The sequence below is a fragment of the Scomber japonicus genome, chromosome 13, assembly GCF_027409825.1.
Source record: "Scomber japonicus isolate fScoJap1 chromosome 13, fScoJap1.pri, whole genome shotgun sequence".
Lineage (NCBI taxonomy): Eukaryota > Metazoa > Chordata > Actinopteri > Scombriformes > Scombridae > Scomber > Scomber japonicus.
This window is the reverse complement of record NC_070590.1, coordinates 8744067-8764495: the sequence shown is the minus strand read 5'-3', so window position 1 is coordinate 8764495 and position 20429 is coordinate 8744067. Positions and strand designations below refer to the sequence as shown.

The following is a 20429-nucleotide window of genomic DNA, read 5'->3' as shown; positions in this document are numbered from 1 at the left end:
TAAAATCATAACTTTGCCAATTTCAGGTATCATATTGTAACATTGCCAAACAAGATCAGATATCAGTTTCTCAAAATCTCTGCTGGTCTTCCTTAGTCACTGTTCTTTGGCAAGTGTCAGTACGCTGGAGGGGGGGAAAAAATGATTCAACTCAATGGCCCATGAATATTCCAACTCAAAATTTAAATTTAATTAGAAATGGTCAAGCTGATATTCTCCATTTCAGTCTATTGACCTTGAGGAGGGAACGTTGAGGCCTGAGCTCATCACTAAATGAAACACTGGAGCCCGAAGAAGGGATGAGAGACAGAAAGAAAGGGAAGAAGGAAAGAGAAGTGATGGATTTGATGAAAGAGACAGTGACAGAGGCATGAGAACAGGGATAAAATCACACAGACACACACACACACACACACACACACACACACACACACACTCCCTCCAAGATGGATTTTGCTGTCCCACCGTGCCTCATTCTCCACTGCGGCAATGTCAATCAGAATGAAAATGAAAATCTTTGCGACTCAAATTGGATTTGCACTGATGAAGGTCATTTCATTTGGCAAGAAGAGCAGACTAATTCATGAAATGAGGATTGATTCTGACTGTTCTGCAGCTCATTTCTTCTTCCTTAGTCTCTTATCTTCCTGCACCATAGCCGCCCTGCCTGATGATACCTACTGTATTTCCTGGGACACCCAAATAGTCTTTGGCATCAAAACATCGAGAAATGTTGTCTAAGTAATCCCTCAGGGCTCACAAATGGAGTGTCTGGCATCGCATGCTGAGCAATTTGGCTTTACAAAAAACAAAGTGTGCCTCTGAATATTGTTTATTTATTCTGTCTTTCATTGCTTTAAAATTAAACTCTGTGTGTATGTGTGTGTGTGTGTGTGTGTGTGTGTGAGAGAGAGAGAGAGAACTGCTGTGTGTTGAAAACAAGACACTGTGGTTTGTGTTTACAATGCAGTAATATCACCTTGAGATCTGATGTCATATAGTAATCTCAGGCTGCAAGTACTGATTAGTTTCATTATCAATCTGTCAATTATTTTCTCAATTAAACAATTTGTTATTTTGGTTCATAAAATATAAGAAGATTGTGAAAAATGACTTCCCACAGCCCAAGGTGACATCTTCAAATGTCCTGTTTTATCACGACCAACAGTCCATAACCCAAAGACATTTGATTTACTGTCCAGGGGACTATATATACACATTTGAGTAGCTAAAATAACAAAGTTTGGCAATTTTTTCTTGAATCAATGAATCAGCTAATCATTCTATAATATGTTACTCTTTTTTTCTGTGTTTTGCCTTTGTTTAATTCAAATTTACTGACAACTTCTCAAGATGAATTGTATCTTTTCATTTTTTATTGATCAAATCCTCACCACAATCCTCTAGAGGATAAGTAGTAAAGAAAATAGATGGATGGATGGATGGATGGATGGATGGGTGGATGGATGGGTGGATGGATGAATGGATGGACGATCAATTCCTCATTTAATTAACAATATGTCAAAAGTCAAAATATATGAATCAAATAAAGGTCGCAAATCTCCGCATTTGAGAAGCTGGAAGTAGCAAAGAACACGACATGTTTGTATTATCATGCTATGATTCCTCTGAAAGTCAATAAGCAATAACATCGAAATGATCGAAGGCTCATAATGTGGATGTTGTCTAATGGTGATGACTATCATTGCCATACACCACCTGTGTCATTGTGTGTCCTGGGCAGTGCAGGTGAAACACATGATGTGTGTATGAATGTGGAAGCAGGGCAGTACTGAACAAAGAGCATGTACACTCAGAAAACCCTTCTGTGAATAATCAGGGTTACAAGGTTGTGTTTAGCTCATTCAGATCTCAGTGCCAACACATGCAGCTGGAGGATTGTGACTCCTACTGGGGCCACTCCTGTCACAGACGTATACACTCATGGAACAATAAGATAATCAGGATAAAATCTTCTAACCAATGTCAAATGTGTCAAAAGAGAACAGCACTTACTCAAAGGGTTCACTGGGGTCATCCTTCTGCAGCTCTGTGGGGATGGGGATCCGTTTGTAGTACATTTCCCAGTCGAACGCCCCACGCATGGCGTCGCCTGCCTGCGTCTCGTAGCCGAAGTTGTCATGATCTATGACGTCGATCATCGGACACACGATAGTCTTCCTGTTCTGAGCGATCCGGTCTGAGAAACACAGCGGGAGGCAGACGGGTTTAATAAACAACAAAGTGAGGAACAATGGTTTCAAACTCTTTTGGCCTGTAACCTTTTATACCCAAGCAGCTCCAAAATGTAATGTGTTACATGTCGTCAATGTGATGTTTTGTCATCAGTTGATTGTGAAACCTGTAAACTGATGTAACGGATGGTAGGGCCACATTTTATATGGTTAAAAACACTGTACATGAGCAGCATATGTCCTTCACACAGCAAGGAATCAAGGCTATTTACTGTATCCGTATTCTTAAACTTCTATCTGTACAAGTTTTAGACTATTTTGTTTTGAGGACTTCTTAGTAAAAATTGGTACATTCGGTTGCTCTTCACATGTTTGAGAGTTTTTCCAAGATTACAAGATTAGTCTGCAACTATTCATTGTTTTCAAAATCTATTAATCATTCCATTGTTTTCTCAATCTATCGAATAATTGAAATAAAAATTGCTTTCACTATTTATTAGAGACCACAGTAATGTCTCCAATTTACTTGTTTTGTCTGATTATTAACAGTGTAAAATCATAAGATATATAATTCACTCATATATAACAAAGAAAACAGCAAATCGTCTCATATGAGAAGCTTGTCATTTTTGCTTTAAAATAAATATTCAGTAATCAAAATAGTGGCCAATTCATGGTTGCAGCTCTGTATAGGCTTGAGGTTAGAAGGATTGGCTTCAGGTTAGGGAGAAAGTGCATGTGTGTTCCTCACCCAGCAGTGGAGGCAGCCAGTTGACATTGCATTCACAGTGGGAGTCCAGAAAGGTGATGACCTCTCCCTTGGCAGCAGCGGCTCCCAGCAGGCGAGTCCTGATCAGACCCTCCCTCTTCTTGGTCCTCAGGATGCGAACTTTCGGCAGCCGCACCATGTACTCCTCTAGTGCCACCTTTAAGTGCTCTGCACAAAAAAAAGAGCGAGACGTCAGGATTCAGAATGAAATGAGATCGATGTCACTAAAGGAGCATAACAGGTTTAAACCCACATTCATCCCACATCAGGTGCATAAAAGAGTGGTGAGGAAGTTGTCCACAAATGGCAAACCTTTCACCAACATGCTCTCTTACAGGAGGGAAAAAATAGATCAAAAGAAAACTAAACTATTAACTGTCACCATCAAACAAGACATCTGCCAGTGCCACATGTTCAGCACTGAAATCTTTCCCTAAGGGCCTCTACACCATCATATACTCTCACCCACACTAGGAAAAACTTTACATTTTCACTTTGTTTTTCTTCACTATGTGACTTTTAAAATATCTTTACTGCAGTCATTAGACAGACTGCTTCCCTAAAGAGAGACAATCCAACTGTGAGGTATGAAAAAGGAATTTGATCAGCCCCTCCTAACATGTGCGGTCCAAACGCCTTTTGGCAAAAAAAGCCACTTGTCTTAAAATGTAATGATGCAAAACATCTCACAAGACTAAATTCATAATGCTCAATGAGGGAACTGCACACCCTGCTTCTTTGAAAGATTATCACTAACTGCAATAAAGGTTATTGTCAGTGAGTAAATCACACCATGCAAATGTTGTAGACAGTTTATTTTGCAGACTTGTGCAGTACATGATGACTCCATCATGTGACATAATAAATCCAGACAGTGAGGGAGATATCAACAGAATGGTCTGCTTTTTCATATAAAACTATATAAAGACTATAAAAACTATATGAAATATAGTGGAAGGTGAGAAAAATAGAATTTCAGAAAGAAAGGGCAAACCAATTGAATGAAAGCATCAATCAGTCAAAGAAGGGGCTATTCATAGACATTTTTCTCCAATCCTCCCACTGAGTTGCCTTCAATAGAAATCAATCCTGCTCTAAATGGAGTCTGTAAATCTTTCTGCTCAAACATCAAGTCAGTTCTGACAGGTCAATAAAAAAAAATCGGAGCCAGACTCAAGGCCATGTTTCATTCTCTGTGTGTGTGCTGTCGCTGTGTTTCCAAGTCCATCAGTCCATTCATGTGCTAATTTATCAAACTTCATGAGTATAAAGTCATACAGATAATTCTAACCATCATCACATTACAGTTCTTCATTGCCATGTCTGTGTTTGCTGCAACAATATCAACATGTTGCTATATTTTAATGCCACCCTTATTGGAGGTTAGTCTTGATAAAATACCACACGACTCAACCCATCTGGCCAAGAATGTTGCCAGATATAATGTGTTAAGGCTCATCTCCACCAGAGAGACATGACTCAGCAGTGGTTTTTTTAACCACCTGTCTCCTGCAAACATAAACTATTTAATTCAACTAAAGCTGCTGCCTACAGTGACTCACACTCCAACTTCATCACATATGCAAAGTGCCTCACAGAAATGAGCACAAATGTCACTGTAAGTGCACCGATGTTTGTTTTTTGAATATCCATTTTCTACATCATTACCCCATAAATTAGGCTGCTGTTATTTCATCATCAACAATTCCAATGAATAAAAAAAAAAATCAAAAAGGTTTGGACATGTAACAGTTGCATTTAGTGACATGTTCCTTCGTTGTGATCAGGGTAGTTTTTAGGGGTGTCGCAACACTCTGCCTGCATAGTTATTCTTGGAGACAGAAAATGTAGGGGCCAAGTTATTTGATAATATAATAAACTCAATGTTTGTATCACAATGTCGGAACATGTCACCTATTTTAACAGTGTGTCTGTATTTTTATAGCTCGGGTTAAGCTGACACTACATGATGTAGACATTATTGTTTATCTCATTCCAAAACTGTTTAGTGTTTTGGGGAAATATAAAATTATTGTAATGTAAATGTCCATCATTCAGTTGTTGGAGAACTCAGTTTCTGTTATGTTAAATGTACAAATTAATTTTACAATGTTGTGTGTGTTGTTCTTGTGTAATGTCACCATGCAGGCCTGTGCCCTCTAGAGACTAATGACCACAGATGACTAGATGTGCTGGCTCTTGGCAACCAGTTTTCTTTTGCTGTCTGGTTAGTGTAGCTGTTTGTGGTCGGTGGAGGCCAGGATTTGAGACCTGGTGTGGGACACTTCCTTTGCTGTATCCTGTCTGGATCTGACATCTTCTTGATTGTGTATTATATTGTACTGCGTGTGTTTTATTTCTATCTTATCTATTTATTTGCTATCTCTTCGACCTGTATTCTGTTTTTATATTTATTTTACTCACTAGGGACTACGGATGCAAATTAGCAACTTTGCTATAATCCAGTATATTTACAGAGATGTCTAATATAGATGTTCATCAATATGCATTGTCCCTATCCAAAAAAATAAACTATTACTATTAAACTATTCCCTTCACACATATTTAATTGTATTTTTCTCACTTTACTTAAAGCAAACAACTGCCACTTACGTTCTTATAACCAGCTTGTAATGTATTATATCTGCCTATACCTCAGAAAAATGTCATTACTTCACTTAAAAGCACCTTGTGAACACTAAAGTAACTTAGTAGTAATAGTCACTGGTCGACCTACTGTGTATTATATTGACTCATCACAACATTAATGCAGGGTTTTACACAGTGGAACAATGGCTGGAGGCTACATAGGGTGGGTGCCAGCCTGAAAAGAACGGGTGAGCCTTTCCCTACATAATATTGCAATAAATCAGCCCATAAGCAATTAACAATTAGGAGATTGATTGGGGCTAAACTTTTGCCCTGTGTGGGGCGCTTCTTACATAACCTACCAAATGACAGGCAGTGAGATTAAACAACGAACATTTGCATTACATGTTCAGCACAGGGGAGAGGAGCGGGAAAGGTTACCGTGTCTAATTACGAATGGTTAATTTGACCTGAATAAATTGGAATATGGCTCCTCTGGTTTACTGAAAATTGGCGAGGCTATAAATCACACTAATGAGAGCAGGCTGACGTCGGCAAACACATTAGTCATTATTAGAATGTGAAGTCCAGGACATGATGAGGGCTCAGACATCATCGACGCCTGGGTCACCTCCGTAGACCCCATTTACCAAACAGCTGAACATTTTCTGCTCTCCATCTGTTTCTGCTGCAGAAATGCATCACATGTTCCCCTGAGCCATTAATTAAAATTCAATCACAATCAGTAAAACTAAGCATAGAAGACGCAGGAGTGAAGCGTGGGTAGCAGCTCCACAAGTATTCAACTAGTGCAATTTGTTAGCAATTTAGAGATAATAGATTATCTATTTTGCTTCACGAACCAGCTGCACAGAACCGCCAGTATATTTTATTTTCTCCCATACAAGCGATACCTTATTCCCTAGTACAGGTATTTTTTTCTCTTTTTTTAAATTTTGGGTGAGTCGAGAGAGATTTTCAATTCAATTAACCTCAAATTACAGTGGATCCAATATGGCATCCAAAGCTGCTTTGAAGCTGCTTTTCTGCAACTGTCATTAAAAAAAGAAAAGGATGCTAAGGGAGAGTCTGATGATATAAGCCAGTCTGGGGGGAATTTTAAAAGCACACATAACCCACCCCCCACCGCTTTTCCTTCACACAAAAACCACACTGCTTAAATAGTTACTGAGGCGATGATAAGAGATGTATTACAGATGTGCACTTTGCCGTCACGACTTAAAATGATGAAAGCAGCATTTTGATAAGCGTGAGGAGAGGATGGACAATTTCATGTCTCTGCCTTCAAGCACTGTCACACATTTACAGGACGCACATACACATGCTACCATACTGCTTCACACTAAATTCACAACATCGCTATCTAGACTGCTGTATTTCTGCTGCATATTTTAAATTATTTGCTTATTTTGAAGATCTTTTATTTTCTTAAAACAAAAAAAGGCTTCTGTCATCATCTGCTTACTCCCAACCATTTAACTTCAGAGGACATCTGTGTGTTAGTATGTCTTGATAACTGAAAGCACACAAGCTGAATCACTTTCAGCTCAGTTTACATGGTGTCTAAGCCTTTAAAAAAAAAGTGTTTTGGGGGGAGGGGGGGGGTTACAATCCTGTGGCATGCATGTTAACCAGTAGGCTACCAGTGGGTCCAACTGGGATAAATCATAAATTGGTGTTGGAGTTATTTCTCTATTAGGGTCTTATTGGGTCGACTGTATTTTGAATTGGATCAAATTTTTTGGAGGTCTATTCCAGGCAGCTTTTGACTGTCCTTCAGGGGTTTGTGTAGGTATTCTGTCCTGTTAAATGACATTTTAACATTGGACAGCTAGTTTAATTTTGGTTCCTGTTCCAAGTCCAAAAGAAAGAAGAAGAAAGCTCCAGGACATTTATCTTACAAAATAACAAATAAATTGTTTCAAACCATGAAAATACAATAAGAAACCATCTCTAGAGGACAGTCAAGAACAACTTTCAAGACTTCCAATTTTGAACAGTGCAGCTGTGGTTTATTATCTCCCCACAATATCTGTATGAGGTTCATCTCGGTTAAAAGGCCATTAACTGAGGAAGACGACTGGAAGACTCAGGAATACAGACTAACATTTAAAAGATGATAAAGGCTGTAAGAACTACTCAGCACACTTCAACCCTCTGTCCTTTCACAGTGTAATTAGGTCCATTAAGTTAATCAAGTACAAGAAGCTGATTTGCTTTATCAGTTTATCAAGTGGTAATTTTTTTAAGGAGGATTAGTTAACTGTTTTGTGTTATTGCATGTTATAAGAAATCAGGTACTTGCATTTAAACTAGGATTAAGGGTTTTAAATTGGCCAATTGTCATTCTAAATTTGCATGCAGTGTTTCTTTTGCAATTATTAAATCTATCAATTAAATTATTATTATCAATTAAATATGCGTTTAAATATGTTATGATTTCTTTTTTAGTGCTATCAGGTGGAACAGTAAAGTCAATTCTTCACTTACTGATCACCTCCACCAAGTCATGGAAGATGCCAAGCTACCATTGCTTTCAGTCCAGTGTCTCTTGACCAACTCATGTGCCACAATCACCTAATTTGACACACTGACCAACTCAAAAGGCAAAAATCTAATTCTTGTATGAAGAACAGTAATGCATAACAGATGTACTTTGCATTTAGCACAGGGCTGTGTTATAGGTCATTTATTAGAGTTATCTTTCTAAGAATTTGTCTGCAAATAGTAAATGGTAACATCACAATGGACGAGAATAAAATGAAGTGGAAGCAACAACATGACAGAAGATAGCAGAGGCCAAACTGACTTCATAAAGACAGAACGGTGCCAGCAACAAAGACAGAGTCACTGTTAGTCACTGTTAACACGGCAGCACTGATGTTGTGTTCACTTTACATCTCTGAACCTCATCCTGTCGAGCAGCTCTTATCCTGCCGCTGTCGACTGCTGTAAAAATATCCCCATGGGGATTGTTAGTCCTTGAGAGAGTCACTGTCAGAGTCTGAACAGCAGCCTCCCGGCTCAGACCTGTGAGGCAGGTTAGGTCTTTACTGTTGTCTAGTTTCTCTTACACCTGTGAAAAGAGGATGAGGAAGAAGAGGAAATAAAAGAAAACTAATTGGATAAACAACATTTTGGTCCATGCTCCCATGATTTACAATCCACAGAGCTACCAAGTAATATGTCGATATGAGTTAATTGTTCTTCAGTCCTCTGTTATCACAAGTGTGAAGGAAAGTCCCAGCAGATAGAACTTATGAAGCGTTTCAAACCATTAACATTAAATCAGCCTTGTAGATCTCTCACCACCATGTCTGAATCACATGTGGTCCTGACCTCGATGTTGAGAAACTCAGAAGGAAAACAACTGCTGGTGCGAATCATGACTCATTTGTTCATTATAACATCTTCGTCTAACAAATATTTTTTCTTCTATTTACTCCAAAAAACCATCAGAAATATAAAATGCCTTCATTTTTGTTTCTAAGGATTCTTTGACCAACAACTACACATCTCAAAAAGAATTGCACTAAACTTTTGAGTGTCTTGGGATGCACAGGTTAAAGGTGGTAAGCTAAGACACACTCACAGTACAATCTAACAATGCACATGGATTTTAGAAGGAGTCTTTCTATGGACCTTAGGTCTCCCTCCAGCATATTCTTAGCAGTATAGGGCGATCTTTAACTAAGATTTAACTATTACTATCAAAAGTACATGAGCCAAAACCAAAAAAGAAAGAAAAATATAAGAATGAAATCAACAAACAAGTGCTGAATAAATATATGATGATGGTACAAAGAGCATTAATGAGTTGAGGAAGAAGATTGGGAGCATGGATGAGAAGAAAAGGAATGGAAATCTGGCCACAGAGGGGAGGGATGTGGAGGCTCGAGCGACATTAAAACTAATTTCCATGGCTATCATTTATCCTGACAGTCTTATTTCTGCACATCAGTCGAAAGTCAATGCAGCAGACGTGACACCGTGTATCCTGGTTAATACAACACCGGTCTCCATCTTCTTGAAATCTGTGCATTCAGCTCATTCTCTAATCTTTCCTGATCCATTATTCGTCCGTCTTTTAAAGCTGCTTCTTTCAACTCGCTGAACAGCCAAAAAAATGGCCCCTCTGCTCTCCAGGGAAGGCTATTAAAACATAATAACAAGTCTTTAGCTGAAACACCACCCTGTCTCTTATTGGCCATTCCTCTTATCATTGCTCATTTCTTTCCCCTTTCACTCCCCTTTTCTTTTGCCTTGTTCTTAATGGTTAACTTGTGCTTATGATTGTTTTGGCATTAAGATTGCCCCCATTAAGCTGGCAGCATGCCAGTTATTCCCACTATTATGGATGCTAATGACGCTCCTTGGGGAGCAGCTCCAGTTCTCAATTTAAACTTCAATTAAACAGAAATGATAATAATAACTGCATTATGAAAACAAGATAAAAAACAAAGAAAACAGTCTCATTTCTGTGAAGTCGTGTTTGTTCTACACTTTAAGATCGGAATAATATTAAGACTTAAACTTTAAAGCGGGGAGAAAATGACTACATTTAAATGATCCAAATATTCTTTGACAAGCTGGCATTTATTAAAGACAACTCTTCAAGTATGCCTTTCTCTCTCAATCGCTCCCTTTTCACTAACATGCCCGGACACTTACAGGTGCTAATGAAGTCAACATCCCCAGAGAACAGCTCTCGTCTCCAAAGTACACTCCAATTAAAACGAGGGGGGAAAAAAATAAACACTTGCTAAAAGATGATGGCATGCTTCACTGCTTCTTGCTGCCTCTTGTGTAAAAAAGTACCGCCTTTTACCCCCTGGCCCTGGAAACACAGCTTTATTAAAGAACGAAATTAGCAAGCAAAATTGAAAGTAGAACATAGCGGCGCTTGTTTTGCATGTGAATGGTTTTAAAATGTCAAACACTCTGGAAAAATAACATCACTGTGATTGCAAAGCAAGAAAGTTTCAGCAAAAACTTTACCAAGGACACAATCTTTACAAATGTCCACTGAACAGACCGGAACACATGACATCTACCTTTTACATTTTTTGTTAATTAGTCATTTATTCCAAGTCCAAGGTGACACCCATCCTCTAAAGTCGAAAACCCAGTTATTCAGTTCACAATGATAGTGAGAAAATGTGAGAAAATCAACAAATCCTCATATCTGAGAAGCTGAAGAATGAGAGGGAATGCTTTGCAATCTTGCCTCATGAATGCATTCTTAGATACATGTTTTGTTGAATGATGAATCAAGTAGTTATTTCAGCACTGAAGATGATGATTTGAAGAAAAAAAATAGACAGAAGTTGTTAAGTTGAGCAAAACTCAGCAAGCATGCTTTATGTGAGAGGTGCTACTTAGAAGATGAATGTGGAAGATGTTCTGTGGTAATCACTAAATCACAGTTATCACCACAATAGTATACACAGCAGGATAAACCACCAATTTCTGATCACAAAGATCACAGTGTCCATTATTGATGATAAAAAAGACACAATTCCAACAAATAATCAGATTTCAGGTAGCACCTCCAACCATCCAGTAAAATAAGACCTGATATGCCCTAAAATGTTTCAACATACATGCCATTTCATGAGGCATTTACTGACTCTACTTAAATTCAGCATCTACAGAAAAACACATCCACATATCCATAAATTCAGGAAGAGGTAAGGAACAAATGCTAAAATGAATACAGCCAGCTGACGTTTCAGCTTTAGAGCCTCTTTCAGAGCTACTGAAGAAGACTCGAGCGCTAAAGAAGGCCCACTGTCAGCCTAAGGAATAAAGCCAGTGCTGCATAGCTGTCAAAGCCCCTGCCTCTTTTGCATGTTTGTGTGCTTGTTTACTACCTACAGTTATCATGAACACACCTCCCTGCAGGTTAGAGTGCGGAAACTACACCAAAACAAAAAATAAAAGCTTAAAAATAAAAGATTATGTAATCAAAATTCAGTCATATTAGAAAGATAAAATCATTACATTACAAACATTTAAAATGATGCAAAACAAGACAGCAAATTGATTTTCTACTCAAAAGCTTTTTTGGGACGTGTAAGATGAATGTCCTTCCATGTCTGCGTGGTCAGCTTTAACACTGGGACACTGCAGGTCCCTTGTTGAGTCACTGCCACAACGTGTGTCAGCTGTTATCAGGGCCAGAGGTGGTCTACTGCGTTACTGAACAAGGCCTCTAGTCTCTGCTCTACTCTATTTTAGCAGAATCACATGGTGGAGCATGTACCTGTGCGCCTACATGGTCAGACATGTAGATGACAGATGGTGAGTGGAGAAATCCGTGGAGAAAGTAGCCCATTAGCTGAGCTAACCTTGAAAGTATCGGGGAGGTTGAGAAGCTGGAGCCAAAACTCCCCTGCAGGGAGAGCGAGGGGATGAACATCCTCCCTGCACGGGCTGCGGAAATTCAATTACAGCCTAATGAAGAGTGAGCTGACCTCCCCTCACCATCGCCACCCCTCCTCCCCTTCCTCCTCCTCCCCCTCCTCCTCCCACTCTCCCTCCTCTCACCCAGCTAAAGCTCATCATGGAGTGTAGCTGTGCATGTTGGAAGGTCTAACTGGTTTCACTGAGACTGGTGGTGTCTCTGTCCACAGAGCATTTGTGTCTCTTTGTCATCATTCACTGGGTTCTTATCATATTGCTCGCTTTCTCTCATTGTCAGTTTTTGTCTCCTTTTCTCTTTACTGAGCTCTGCAACCTGTTCAGTCTGTTGTTTGTTTGTCTGTTTGTTTTATTTAAGGTAGATTAAGTGAAATAAACACTATCACTGGGTCTTGAATCACATACTTCCGTTAGTACACTTCTCTGTAGTGCAGTGTGCATATTATGTACTTACTTGCATAGTGCACATATTTCAACAGTGATGCCTCACTTACCCCAAATGATGATCAGACAGTTAGCGGGCTAGCGTTAGCATTCGTATTATCATTTGTGGTACCAAATCATTACAGACAGCTAAATTAATCCAATAACCCTACTGGCGGTTTATATCTGACAGCAGTATAGTGTTGCTTAGTATAAAAAACACATGTATATTTCATTAGTATAATGCAGCAATGTTCACCGTAGTTACAATGTCCTCAACCGCCATTTCCAGTTTGAAAAGCGCCCCTAGATAATATCAGCCGGACTGATTTTTTTTTTTCTGGTTCTGGAGTTAAAGTTTTCAGTAGAGTGATTTTAGAGTCCTTCACCTTTCCTCTAGCACATAAATATACCAATGTGAATTCATTAGGTTTCATCAGTACCAGTGACTCACCTTTTATCAATGCAGTAAATTGTTTTATACATTTATATGATTCACAGGAACCTGACTTCTCCAGTTAGTTTTTCAATGATCAATCTAATTGCAGAATAGTGTGTGATCACCATCAAAAGGGTATGTTGTCATTATTGTTACAACCCTGTAAATGAGATAACTTGGTTCAGGTGTGGTACCAAGAACTAGGACTACATTATCTGATGTTTAAGTGCTCACTTTTTGGCCACAGACTGAAATAATTGTCACTGTGTTCACATTTTTCAACTTATGAAACACAGAAGACGTCTCTGCAAATGAGATTTCAACAATTTCCATCTGAAGCTAAAAGAAAAAAGCCATTAATCTTGTGCGCAGTGACAAATGACCTCTTCATTACACATTTCTGTTGCACCTCTGCTCTACTCTAACTAGCTGTAATATCCATCTCATTACGAAGGTAGCTTTTAAATTTATGTCTATTACAGCCTGCCATCAGTTGTACCTGAGATCTGTTGATTTCCACCTTATTCACTGATAGAGGTTGATAAAAGTCATAAATTACTTAATTCCTCATTTAAAGCATCCACCTCACCTCTCAGTCTCTGTCTTTAACATTAACTCTACCTCATCCTCCCTCTTCTGATGTCTCTCCGAATGTTGTTTCATGTGTCTTGATTGCTCCATTTCTCACTGTATGACTTAATTTATTCCTCATGCCCATTTATCACCTGCCTCCACACAGCACTGCACTTTCATTTTTACTGCCAAAACATGATAAACGCCATTAAAACCATGTCATACCGTCTCAAATTGCTTACAATAAATTGGCAGCCAAGTATATAGAACTAATTACGACCCCAAAAAAGAAAGTCTCATTACCATTTGGTGTTACCAAATGAAATATTTTCAATCTAATTGATCCCATCAGGCACTGACAGTCAGTGAATAATTGGGTAATAAATCTGGAGTCAGTGACAGGTTTCTATCACAGGAGGTGATACTGCAGTGTGGCTCAGTGGTCCTTTGGAGAGGGATTGTCTCTGTCACAGACAACAGTTAACCATGATTGATACATCTGGACTCACACTGTCCCCAATTTAATGAAACTCTGCCCTGAAGACGTCTAAGCCCAATAACAGCCCAGAGATGAGATATGAAAGCAAAATATGAAGCCATCCTGCAACTGACAAAATCTTTTCCAACCTTGGGTTCGTTCAGAAATCTTTAGTAACATCACAAAAGGATTACTGATAAAACATTTTAATCACACACCTGACCATTTTTCACGGTGTATGAGTAAAAAACCAAGACAGTGATGTTGATGTGTTTTGTATCTTTAGGTGACATTGGAGATTATTCCCAAAAGATTGCTGCACTAACAGTAAAGGCAGTTTTTTCTAGATCAGGTCTGGTTTTGGGGATCCTGAAGAATCAACCAGACACTGGAGTCTGTCAAATATGGACCAAAGTGCCAAAGCAGCAGCAATTGAACACCTGTTAGCACATCACATCCTATTTGAATCAATTCATTGATGTGGAATTATGCAGTTAATGTGAACATTAAATCTAACCAGTAACAAATCACACATTTTTAAGTGACTCCTGTCTTTATCATATCCTAAAATAAAGTCTGTTTCAACAAAGATTGCATGATTTAATAGAGAAAATAGACTATTTTATGGTGCCACTAATAGTTTAAAGAAAAATCATTTTTAAACTGCTTTTCTGAATCTACAGACTTTAATATTATTAATGGTTCTTTGGTAATATTGCTCACAAGGCCTTCACCAGCTGACCTGTGTCACCTCCCATCATCCTCTTTTCTCAGTGCGATGCAACTTTACATCAATAAGAAATAAAAAGCTTATTACCTCTACTTGTACTTGTGTTTGAATAGTGCTCTGTGTGTGACGTTGCCTTGTTATCTGTGTGGATGGTATTCCACTTAGCATGCTATACACATCTGATGATACCTCTTCTCATCCAGAGAAGAAAAGTTTTACATGTACTCAAAACCCAGCAAGTGATGTGGTTGCATTATATTATATTCTATAAAGGCAACTGTGGAATGAAAAAAAAGAAAGAAAAAAAAGCTGCCTCTGACTTTTCTGTGATTGATTCCTGCTGTTATGATTGTTGATTATCAGTAGGAAAAAAGAAAGAAAAAAAAAAAACACTTTCTTTTTGATTGAGGGACTGACACTGAAACCTGACATTTGCTGTTCCCAACAATCTTCCACTGAGTAAAGGTTTTCGAGTCAACGGCAGCAGAGATTAGCAGGGAGAGCAAAAAGCAGTAACATGACAGTCAGCACTCACTGAAGCGGATGGATCAACCAGAATCATATTTACGAGCTTTGTTGCCTGGAAGAGATGGATATTACACACATATACACACACACACAGTCATTACATATGGTGACCAAAGTGGAACACAAGAGAGGAGAGGGAAGAAAAAACAAAATAAAGCAAATGAGAACAGAAGAAAAAGGAAGATAAGTTAAAGAGAAGACAACTTGGGCTGCAACTAATGATCCTTTCAAGAGACTCACCGATATTAGCACGGCTGGTATAATATAAATGAGGGTCGGCTCATTGTTTAGTTGTCCAGCTGCATCTTTACTGTGTTGGTTCACTCTCAGTGCTCTAATAGGGTTGTTTTCGGCCCCACCAGGCAGATATATTCAGAGAAAAAGCCTCTAAAAAGCCACTGTACACTATCTGCTCAGCACCACCTGACACAGTTAGCTGTAGAGTAGCTGGTGAATATAGTGGCCAGAGCCAGATATTTGCCTCAGGAGTCGGTAGAGAGCAAAAACAGAGCTAAAAGTGATTGAATATTGGATTTATTCAACAGGTGGACAGAAACACAACTCCAAATTAATAAATTACTTCGTTCGCAAGACAACAGATTTTAAGAAAAGGGGAAAATGAGAGGCAAAATAATGACAGACATTAAAAAAAAAACAATAAATGAAAAGAGATTTAACATTTGCAAAGAAGAGATGTCACGAGGAGGCAACCAAGATCATGGAAAAAGGGGAAAAAAAGTTGAAACATTATGGAAATATTCAGGTAAACAGAAGATAATTAAGAGAGTAAAAAATGAAGGGAAAAAAACAGGATAATATAATTAGTAGGAACTGTAGGAAAAAGAAAAAAAAACAGAAAGGTGAGACGGAGAAGCACAAACAAGAAAATGTCAAGAGATGAAACAGGGTTAGATGTCAAGAAACAGGCAGGAACAATAAAAGATAAGAGATGTCAAGAAAAGACAAAAAGGAAACAAGATGAGACAAAGAAGACATTAGAGACATGAAGTGGGGGGGGGCAGCAAGTGGAACGAGGAGAGAAGGGGGGGGGAGAAAGAGACGTTAAAGAAGATGAGGGCAAGTGAGGAGATAAAAACAGCAGGTTTCAGTGTTTGCATGTTATCTGTGAGTCAGTGTTGTGCCTGACTGAGCTGTTCCTGCAACACAGAGGTGAGCGTGGGTGAGAGAGGAAAGTAGAGCGATGGAGGGCAGGAACACAAAGAGAGCGAGGAGGGATCGAGATCTTTTTATACTGACGAGGTGATATGTATTGAAAATCAGATGAACGAGGACCTAAATATGGCTCCGGCGCATGTAATTTCTGATTTGTTTGCACACTTGTGGGCGGTAGAGAAAATAATAATCATCACTCTGAAAACACAGGTGAGATTTTCTCCACAAACAAACAAACAAATGAATAAGCAAATAAATAAATACACACTATATATATACATAAACCATACAGTTACAGTTGGTTTTCTGGCTCAGGACAAACATTTCAGACAAGTAAAGTATGGCCGTGACAGAAGAAGTGCAACTTTGGGATTAAAGCTAAAAGATACTGAATTCTGAGGCTCAATTCACAGTAAATCAGGCGCTGTGGTGGAGCTTATTTCTACTTGTATTCAGACACACAGAGTATGTTTTCCTACAAGTGTAATATAACTATACATTCATTGTGGGAAAACATATTTTTACTATGTTAAAAGCTCTGAGGAGAGACATATTTTAGTTACATCAGATTATAAGGGCTCAGCTGCATTTCATGTAAGAGTAGCCTAATTTGAATTTAAAGACATCTGAAGCAGGTTCAAGTTGTAGATTAACTGTACTGTGAAAGCCAAGGCAGATGTTTACAATGTTTTAAGGGCAATACAAGAATAGATATGAATCACAGTAATTATGATACATAATTGTGGCTTTCAGTGGTAAGCAAAACATTTTAGCCAAAACTGTAAAGCCCTACTGTACATGTCAGTGTCAGTAGTCAATTTTCACATTCAGACTTATTCTACAGAGCTTGTCAGCTTTTTGTGCAACAAGCATTATGTGTGTGCAATCTGTCAGGAGCAGAACATTTTAAATTGCATGTACCTCCAAGAGTGAAAAGAAAAAGAGAAGCAGACTACAAAGGGGGAAAATATGGAGACTCATCTGACCCCTATCTTGAATTTGACGATCCTTTACGAAGCCCCAACTGACAGTAAGAGCTTCTTGCAGCAGTTTGTGCTTCACAATCATCGTGGACACCTCGAAACACTGCACAACCTTAGCAGTTCAAATTTTGGAAAGACTTGTGATGATGTCATAAGATGGGAAAACTAAAACTGAAAAGTCCAAAAGTCCACCCATGGCTTCATGAATCTCTTAATGAACTTTAATAAACTTAACTACATGCAGCAGAGCAAGTCATGGAAAAAAACAAACAAACAAACAAACATATAAATAATCAGATATCCTTCGAGTCAAACATGAATAGATGTATTAATTATGTGTTTAAAATGAAGAGGGGTTCTTCCTGCCATGCCTCTGTGCAGCGAGGCTATAATTACAACATAGAAACTAATCAGCACCTCAGAAAATATAACTGCACTCTGAAAAAGCATCTCAGAAGTTGTTTACTTTCCTCGTGTCAGCTGCAAGGTACCAAAACAAAACAGCATCAATGAATGTCAAAGGGTATAACCGCTGGCTAACATACTGTCATGGAGGAGAAAAGTTGTTCATCAAAATCAAAGAAAGTGACTTGGAGGATGCACAGAAATATACCTCTGAACAGCTCATCCTTCCTTTTTTTGCATGATTTAATATCTAAGAGAATGAAAAAAGGAGAAGGAAATCTTAATGACGTGTTAATGTTCATATCATTATTTTGTATTGTTTAAATATTTGGAAAAATTCTATCTCAAACCTTTCAATGTCAATAAAGCCTACTGAAACTGAATTGAAATGATACGTCAGACTGTGGCTGTGAACCAGACTTAATGATGAATATCTTGTTCTCTCCTCCACTCAAACCCCAGCAATAATATTACACTTGTCCTCCGATTTATTATGTAAGGGTTCAAAGCTGTACATTAACTCCAGAGTTCAAACTGATTAAGCCTCCGTTGTGAGGAAACCAATCTGCACTAGAAACATGTTGTTTTTTTTTCTTTTAATCTCCCTAACCTCGCTGACAGCAATGGGTTCACAAAATGACCCTCATCATCACCATCTGTTGAGAGGTTACGGCAGTCTTCAGCTTCCAACATAATAATAATAGGAAGTCTGTGAGGAGGTTGGAAGCTTTGCATTCAACACTGCTCCACAGTCTCAGAAAAAAAAAAAAACAACCATAAAACCATTGTGCTCTTAACATTGCTCCTTAAGGACAGTCCTAATTGTAGGTGGTAAGTATATTCCAGCGGTTTGCATGTTAATATACTGATGATTAAATTAACATGGATGGAAAATAACAAGTTAATACTCTGACATGCTAACATTTGGCTTAATGTTTAGCATCTGAATTTGCTTGTTAGGTTTTATTGTAGAGTTTTATGGATGTATCAGTGGTCAATAACACACCTCTATAATATCACAAGTTAGCAGCAGTGACAGTATCCAGTAATTAAAATAGCATAGTCCCTGACACCACAGTTTACGTACATGTACACACCCCATACACACACATAATGACCTGTTTGAAATGTAAGCTGCAGTCTATATATGCGCATTGTTATCCTTGTGATCCAGCAGGGGGCGCTCAAAAACTTCACAATTAGCTTGACCTGAATGCCCTATCAATAAATCAAGCTAATGTTAATGTAGTGCAGTTTTTTGTTGTTTTTTTAAAAATGGAGAACAATAGCTAAGAACAAAAAGGCAAAGGTGACCTGAGTAGACAATCAGGACACCAAAACATGTGAGAAGTGGCGTGTGGAAGTATTTTGGGTTCTGGGAAGGCGTCGCTCATTCAAATTCATCCAAACGGATTGCGGATCATTTCAAGTTTGTTCCAACTTGATTTTTTTTAAAAATGGCCCTCACACACATTGTCTGAATAGAGCAGCGAGCTCAACAATGCTAGCTGGTCTTGTTAATGAATGATGAATTGAGCAAGTGAGATACATTAAATAAAACATTGACTCACCGGTGTTTGCGTGTGTGTTTACATGTGTGTATATTTCTGCTAATGGTGCACAATTTAGAGTATGATAAGATCATTTTGGGTCTCTACAGAATCTAGCATATGCTTTTGTTTCTGTACAACTCATTATTTCTGCAACAGTCACCAGCACACAGCAAACAATAAGCGTGTGTGTGTGTGTGTGTGTATGTGTGTGTGTGTGTGTGTGTTCGTGTGAGTATGAAAGAAGGAGATAGACAGAGGGGATACAGAGCCACAGTGTCTGCAGCTGTGCTCATGTAACTATGAGAATATATGTGCTTTTCCACAGGCGCAGGTGTGTTTCTTAAGCAGTGATGAGTGTGTGTTCTTCTTGTACCTTTGTCGCTGAAGTCGTCGACCAGGATGACCTCCGCGAGGAGCTGTGGAGGAGAGCGGTTGAGTACGCTGTGAACGGTCCTCAGCAGCGACGACCAGCCCTCGTTATGAAATGGGATGATGATACTTGTGTTAGGCAGCTTCTCCGAATAGAGCTTCTGTTTACAGCTACACACAAACAAAATGAAATAAAGAAATAATAAGAAAGGGAAGTGTCTCATCTGTGCTGAATAATAAAGAATATTTTTAGCCACACTAACAGTGTAGCTCCAGGCAGGGGGATGCTGGCCAGGTGGTCCAGTATAAAAATATCTCAACAACTATTAAATGCATTTCAATTAAATGTATTTAGACATGTTCATGCCACCAACAGGTTGAATTTAAAGACTGATGGTGAACCCCAGAATCTGCATCAATCCCCTCAACTATAGAACTACAACTAAAAATAATGTCCATCACTTATTCAGCTGCTTATTTTTCTCAATTCATTTATTAATCATTTGGTCTTTTAAATGTAAGAAAATGGGAACACCCAGACATATTCAGTTCATTATCATATTAGACAAAGTAAAGCAGCACATCCTCTGAATTAAGAGTATGAATCAATTTGTTTGACTCATAAATCTATCTGTTGCATTATGGATCAATTTGCCCCATTTCAGTTTTTAAGTTGTCTGAAATCATCTTTTTTCTTCCCGATATATTTTCTTTCCTCATTCGTGGTCATGACCTTTGGTGTAACATGTGAACACACTGATGTGTCATCGAACACCAT

The 20429-nt window shown here is 38.5% G+C and overlaps 1 protein-coding gene across 1 annotated transcript in view; it reads right to left on the bottom strand.

The window, feature by feature from the left end:
- LOC128371316 (polypeptide N-acetylgalactosaminyltransferase 10-like) overlaps positions 1 to 20429 on the bottom strand; it is an 84343-nt gene that overhangs the window by 24597 nt on the left and 39317 nt on the right. The window contains exons 4-6 of the mRNA XM_053331599.1: positions 19656 to 19822; positions 2947 to 3132; positions 2017 to 2200 (exon numbers count right to left, since the gene is read on the bottom strand). Coding sequence (XP_053187574.1) covers positions 2017 to 2200; positions 2947 to 3132; positions 19656 to 19822 — 537 coding nt within the window. The remainder of the gene's footprint in view (positions 1 to 2016; positions 2201 to 2946; positions 3133 to 19655; positions 19823 to 20429) is intronic.